Here is a 7,500-nt window from a genome sequence, read left to right as displayed (position 1 = left end):
TTCAGTGACAAGACAACACAGACACTGCACAGATATATATATATATTTAATAGGAGGCATACATTCTATATTTTATAGAATGTACATCTCCTATTATAAGAGGGGTTAATCTATCGTGATCTTTGGTGGGGAAGACGAGGGGTGAAATATCTATTATTGTTGGCAGGTATCATCTTTTTAAAAGTGTTTTTTAAACTGTTTCAAAAAAATCCTCCCCCTTTACACTTTTTATTTTGTTTTTTATTTTGTTTCCTTAAGCAAAAAGTGGTAAAAATATTGCTCCTTCACTTGCATGCCCCATCCATGGATAACTGTGGGTTATCAACCTCCCAAATCCTTTCTGCCATCACCTTCTCATTCCTTCCCCACTACACTCCCACATTACCATATCCTTTTCTCTTTCCTAACCATTCCCATATTTTTATTTTCTCGAGTCCCTCTCTTACCCACTTCCTCCCCATCATGTATTCATTAACTCGATGACCTCTGTGTTTTCATTGCACAGTTTATCCTAATGTATTGTGCAAATAATACAGTTTAGCATCACAGGTTTTACATAATGTAACTTATTAACTTATTTCTCTTCAGGGGGATACCTTTCTCCCAGTCTTTACTGTTCAGGATACGGCAAGCCAGGAGGGTCAGAGGACATTGGACGGGATAATCAGGGTCGGGCCAGTGCAGCCAAATCTAACTTGGAATCACAAAGCTTGGAATGTGAAGCTTCATGCCAATCACCAATTGTAAGTATACTTACTGCCTTAATTTAATTGCCTTTTTTGAATACAATACATTGCAGAAGTTCTTCTTTTCAATTTTTAACACAAAACCTCTATTTCACCATATGATGTACTCTTTTTCTCACAAGGCAGCAGAAAAGCCACCCTCAGACAAGGAAGAGGGGCCTAGGATGGATAGGAGCAAGAGGAGAGTCAGTCCGCCACCTCTAAGGCATGTCCACCTGCAAGTGAGCGCTGGAACAACGTGCACAGGTCAAAATCAAGTGTCTTGCATCTTTCTTTCTTTTTAATCAACTAATTTACGTTTTATACTTTTTCCTGAAATAACTTTTCCATTCCTAGATCTGTGGGAATAATGGATTTGGCCATGGTAGAATACCAGGAGGCTTGCAATTGCAAAGGATACCATGGGTTTTTGTTCATATAAATGGAGATTAAACAGCCATCTTTTTGCACCAACTGAAGTCTTATTCAATACGACTAATTTAAGCTTTTCCTATTATGCTTTTCATTTGAGGCAAAGAGAGCTGAGGTCTAAAGAATTATACACAATGGCGTTTTATATCGGTTAAAAATGTGGATCACTTTTTCTTTAAGTAGCAATTTGTTTGGAATGAAAGCTCTCGGGTGCTGTCACAACCAGAGTAAAGGGTGATTTCACATCCTAACTGCAGCAATAAATGTGTGCATTTCTAAAACTACTTAAAAACTGCATGCGTATTTATGCTCATTTTCAAACGTTTCTTGTACCACCTTCGTCACGTTTTGCGATATTGATATTTTTTCTATCTCTTGAGAAAGAAAAGGTATCCATCATAAGTTTGAATTGTGAAAAAATGGCAATTAACTACTCGTGAATGTTAACCAGGGTTTTGATGCCTCCGAGTCACAATGGGAAGTGATGAATTTTGTTTTGTTTCTTTTCATCAGAACATTTGTCAACGGTCAGCGCTCAGGCATTTATAGTAAAGAAATTGTTTGTACGCATAAAACAAACACTAACAATATGGCCCAGAGCAGGATCACGTGATTGTTTTTAAGAGGAAGAAGAATATAAAGTAGGTTGTCAGATAAGTAGTCGTAAATACATGCACATGTATGAAACATTGTTATGTAGCATTTACATGATGAATTTACGCCAAAACTTCTCTGTACCACATGACGTCACATCACGGTACTTGCTCAGCTCACTGAAAGTGGCTGAATTTCATCTTTTCATATCTATCTGATTAATAATTAAAAGTTTTTATTCTGACGTTGCCCAGGAGAAAATAATTTATTTAGCATGGCAAATTTGGGGCAACCGTACATGCACAATCTAAGTTCCGGTACTCTCGTCAGCAAGATGTGCTGACCTCCTGCAAGATGGTGTGACACATGAGCAAATTTGGGACAAATAATCATTCGCAGTCCAAGCTCCGCCTCTGTCAAGCATTTCAATATCATGGATGAACAACATTCTCAAGGGTTATGTTTACTCACTTGTTTATATGGCTTCAATGTAGTGAGCAAGCATCAAGCTGTTCAATTGGGAAGCACTATGCAGGAAGGTAACATTATACCTTTCGAAGCAAGAAGAGATCCAGACTGAGATATTACAAAGAAACAGGAAAAGTTTTTTCATGCAAAGTCGAGGTTCGTGTAGGAGATAAACATAGAATGGATCAGGATGTAAAAGAACAAAAGGAACAGAAGAAAGAAGGGGGGGGGGGGGGGGTTGGTGAGGTACAAAATAGAGGGAGACATCTATAAATAACAGATGGGAGGACATATTGGGTGGACAAGATGGATAGAGCCACAAACTCTTAGGAGGGAAAAATTGGAAACTTGGAAAGATGTGGGCTTGGGGACGATTAACGGGGGTGATCTAAGATGATGGTGAACAGCTGCCTTGAAGCCCAGGAGGGAAGAAAGAGATTGAAGAGAACGTGGAAATTGATTCCAAATGCGGGGGAAAAGAGAAACAACAAAGTGGAGGTGATCAGTTATTCTGAATTTTGGTAGTTTCACCAGAAGGAGATTGCTGTGGCCCATGAAGAAACATGGGGCGAGAGGGGAAACAAAATACAGAAAGAGTAGATGGTGCAAGACAAGAAAGGAGGTGGTATAAAACAAAGACAAATGGCCTGTCTGCAATGTGAACGTGATAGGCCCAACGACTCAGCTTTATGATGGGAGATTCCAATGATCCTGAAGGCCTTGGTTTCCATGGCATCAAGCCAAGCAACGTGTGAGGCAGGGGTGCCAGCCCAGAGGGGAGAGCAGTAATCCATCAAGCTGCAGATGAAGGCATTGTAGGTGGTAAAAGGTCAGATGTACCATGTGAGGATATTGCACGATAGAGGATGTCCAGTCGGCAACTGGATTTGGATGCTAACTTAGAAGTGTGGTTTGATATTGAGGCCAAAAAATTTGAGGGACTGAACAACTTCAAGAGGATTGTTAAGAAGATAGATTAGAGGGTTTGTCGTACTTTCCTTTCTGCGAGACATAGTGAGAGTGTGAGATTTGTTGAGATTGATAAACATATTGCTAGTGTTTTATCACCTTGTGATTCTATCAAGATCTGCAGAGAGGGAAGAGGCTACTTCCTGCCCATCTGAAGGGTGGAGGATGTTATGCCAGAGGGTGGAGTCATCAGCAAAGAGATAGAGGAGTTTCCAGAGAATCAGAGAGATCATTCATGAACATTAGGAATAGGAGAGGATCCAGAACACTGCCTTGGGGCACTCCAGCCTTGATAGGGAGAAGAAATTAGAGAAGGGGTGTAGTCCTGCCGGAGCGGTGCTCTGGCATCTCGATGCATCTAAGTCAGGGCTCAGCACCGCAACAGTTAAAAAGGAAAAACACCCACATTCACGATTGTTTGAGCTATTGTGCTTTCATGACCCATATAATTGGGGTCAAAGCTTGCCCCAAAGCTCGGATATGTCAATACGTTGGATGCTTTGTGTAGAGAGTGATTTTATAATGCAGGCTGTAGGCAAGACAGATCCCCTATGAATTGCCGAATACAGTAAGATCCAAAGGCAGATGATGTCGAGTCTCCTCGGGCAATGATGGCATTGCCTTTCTATGGCTGGTACACACGGCTAAGTGTGTGGTATAGATGGGGGTCGCCACTCCTCTCCGTCCCTCTGCTGGCCATTGGGGAATTCATCTTCTTCCGTCCATGCTGTTGGAGTCAACTGGACTCTCATCCACCAGATGTGCAGAGCCATCTGCCATTTAAACCACATGGCTGCGGACTGTTACCCTGGTAAGGGGGGCTGACAGGTACTACACCTTGCCCACAGGTGACCTGGGATTATGCAAGGCAGGGGCATCCATATCCCTGAGGTATCAGAAGACACCCGCATACCCAAAGGCAGGATAAACGTACAATCATTTTATATCCAGATATGTTGAATTATCTTGTATTTACAAAAGGTATTTATACCCGTGAAGGCATGGAAAACTTTGGATGCTTCCATCCAGTTGAGGTCTGTGTGGATCAGTGACGTGACTGTTCTTTTGAAGAATCTGAATGGTATCACGTTGTCTGAGCAATGCTGTGATAATGGCTGAGCAAATGAAAGGTGACCTGGGACAAATAATAGGGTGAAAAGAGCAGGAAGAGAATGTACAAGAGCAATAGAACAGGTTTTTATGACACGTGAACTGATGCGGTCCAGTCCAGTTGTAGAATCAGAGTCAAGAGTTACCAGAATCTTCTCCAACTTCTCAGGTGTAAAAGACAGGGTCCATGAAAAGTTGGGACTGACTGGATAGGGTGAGTACAGACACCAAGGGGTTGGGGACACAATGTTTGGAAGCAAGCACAGAATTAAGGCTTTCAGCCTTTTTGTGAGCGGAGTTAGCTGTGGTGCCATTTGAAGTGAGGGAAGGAGTGAAGGTGAGCATACTCCAGAAACAGACTTAACCAGATGCCATCAGGTTTTAGAGTAGGAAGACAAGTTTGAAAGTTAAATCTTGAGATTGTTCCGTTGTTTTTTTCTGGCTCTTCTGAGAGTGAACACACTTGCTGCGGCCTTTGTGGAATGATTTGAGGATGCCTTTGGTAGGATTTCCATTCCAGGAAGGGAAGCTGAGTTGTTTCAAGGCAACTTCCTCACTTCAGGATTCAGTGTACCATTGGCGGGAAGAAGGGTGCAATAACTTGAGGAGGTTATATGGATCTGTGCACAAGAGAGAGCAAGTTTGAATGAATGAATGAATGAATGATCGTTTTAAGGCCATTTTCCCCGCTAGAGCAGGGGTTAGCCTTGCGGGCCCCCATGACAATCATGGTTCCCTGTTTGAGGCAATGTTTTTATGGCCGGATGCCCTTCCTGACGCCAACCCTTGGTCACGCTCTTAGGATGCGCAGGGATACGGTGTACCTATTCTAAATCGGGGTACACACCGTGATCATTCATCCCAGCAAGCTGGTACTCAATTTGCCAACCTCGGAAGGATGACAGGCTGAGTCAACCCCCCTGGCGTTAATTCAGCAATCGACCGGGATTCGAACCCAGGATCCTAGGATCCCAAGCCGGCACCCTAACCGCTAAGCCAACACCAACAACACCAACACACTAAGTTTGTGTGGAACAATTCCCAGGCTGAGTTAATATCAAGGCCAACAGATATAGGAGACCAATCCTGAAGTGAAATGGCTGCTTATAATGCCTTCTAGTCTACTTGAGTGAAATGCCAGACTTGACGGCACTGAATCAGTCTCTGAACATAGACTCTCATAAGCACATGATTAGATGGACCAATAGGATCAGAGGAATAGCAGGAGACATCAGCGGGGAAATTTTAATCATCATGAAGTCCAGAATGGAGGATTTGCCAGACAGAAATCCTGTTCAAAAAGTTCGCAGATTGAGTCAGTCCCATGGAGTCCCAGAAGTCCTTTGCTGAAGTGTTATGGCTACTGAGAGAGGCACCAACACCCAGCGATTTAATATGGTGATAATTGAGATCACCATCTTTGAGGAAGAGAGAGTTGGGATGAATGTTTATAAGTTGGTCCGTATTGTCCCAAGAGGGAGAGAGATGGATGTAAATGGAATTGTCACTATTTGGAAGACGATACAACAAACAAACAATCAAGAGGTGAGAGCAGAGGGAAACTCGCAAAGAAAGGTACTCCTGGGAATTGGGAGGTGTAAGCACGGTACACTGACAGTTAAAACAAAGTTCTTCATGTAAAGTGCATCTCCAGTGCCAAGACGGGGTTCAGGCTTATCTAACTACAGGATATAAGAGCCAGTTGAGATGTCACCGCCTAGTTGTTTATAGCCATCTATCCGGTATAGCTCTCTCTGCTCTTTCTACTCTCCAACCCTCCCCAGCTCCTCCTGGATGCACTCGTTCTTACAGTAGCCCCCTCCTGGTTAAATCCCCAAAATCCAGGATTTTTCCCTGGCACCACTCCTTTGTTTATCTTTTCTCCCGTTTGTGGACCTGCCTTCTGGAGGTAGGTCAATTTCACTCTTCCCTCCAGGGTTTCATTTAGCGGTACACCGAAGCCCTGGACGGAAGAGTACGGTTGAATGTTCCGATTTAATGTAACTTGTCTCATCGCCCATCCTTATCCATCTTTTTCTTCTCCCATTGACCTTTTTCTTCCCTGTTGCAGGATTTCATCTCTTCCTTTCCCCTTTTTCTGTTTGTTTATTCCATTTCTTTTGCTTCCACCTCTTGCTTTGTTACTCCATGGCAGTGTGCTGCCTTTTTAACCCTTTGCCATCTTATTTGTGCATGAGACCAGCTCGATTATGCATAGAAAAATGAAAATATTAAAGAAAAGCGAGTATCCAGAAAATTTCAGTACATTATAATACCATCAAAAAGTCTTCGCACCCCTCACTGAATGGTTAAACACTCACATAATATAATAAACTGAGTTATGGGACATATGAAATGACTATAAAATGACAATGCTAGGGTTCTGCACCGGGAGATATCGTTTCATACAGTTTAAAGCGAAACATTGCTTTCCACTTTTGTAGGTTTCCTTCCCATTTCAGATTATTGCAGGAGTTTTGTTGTCTAGCTTGTGCTTGCATCTGCACATACAAGTCCAATCGTATCTTTCATGTGATGCACGTTTCAGACCACTGCTTTAACCCCTGATCAGCCAAGAATGATGATGATCACCGCAACTACCAAGATAAAATAAATTATTGTAGTGTGTGTCGGAATGTGTTCACACCAGAACGATAACAATAACCATAGTCTTAAATGATAATGAGAGGTATATTGTTGTGATCACTTCCAGTTAGATTGCTTCTTTTTTTTTTCCTACTCAAACTAAAAATATGGAGGCTTCTGGCCAAACGATGGCTGTGTTTATGTGTGATATCAGTTTCACAAGACTTTGGGCCCTATTTGGTGGTGGAGGAGAAACACTTGCAACTGATCTCTATACCCAATACTTCCTGACCATGTAAAATGTGTTGCACCCATATTTGTCTTCCCTACCAACTTCTTCACATTCTTTACAACAAAAGCAACACCAAAATATATCCTCCTTGCCCCCAATGTTTATGATCTGGGCAGAAAAAGAAAGTGATTGATTATAATCAATCAATTAATCAATAATTATTAATATATTAATTATTAATATAAATATTAATCAATAATTATTGGCACGTGCTAAACTATTCGCTGAAGTCCCTTGTCCTTCATTCGTGACCACACCAAAAACATTTGTGCTTATAGTTACCTTTCTGGGTGTGACTGGTTTTTAGCTTGATTATAAAATTTT

General features: G+C 41.9%; 1 protein-coding gene across 1 annotated transcript in view; it reads left to right on the top strand.

Moving 5' to 3' along the window:
• The window catches only part of LOC137431330 (zinc finger protein 608), a 1,424,803-nt gene that overhangs the window by 304,483 nt on the left and 1,112,820 nt on the right, over positions 1-7,500 (top strand). The window contains exons 6-7 of the mRNA XM_078781869.1: positions 589-743; positions 869-992. Of these exons, the coding sequence (XP_078637995.1) occupies positions 589-743; positions 869-992 (279 nt within the window). The remainder of the gene's footprint in view (positions 1-588; positions 744-868; positions 993-7,500) is intronic.

The sequence above is a fragment of the Myxine glutinosa genome, chromosome 7, assembly GCF_964187855.1.
Source record: "Myxine glutinosa chromosome 7, kmMyxGlut1.1, whole genome shotgun sequence".
Lineage (NCBI taxonomy): Eukaryota > Metazoa > Chordata > Myxini > Myxiniformes > Myxinidae > Myxine > Myxine glutinosa.
This window is presented reverse-complemented; position numbering and strand designations above follow the sequence as displayed.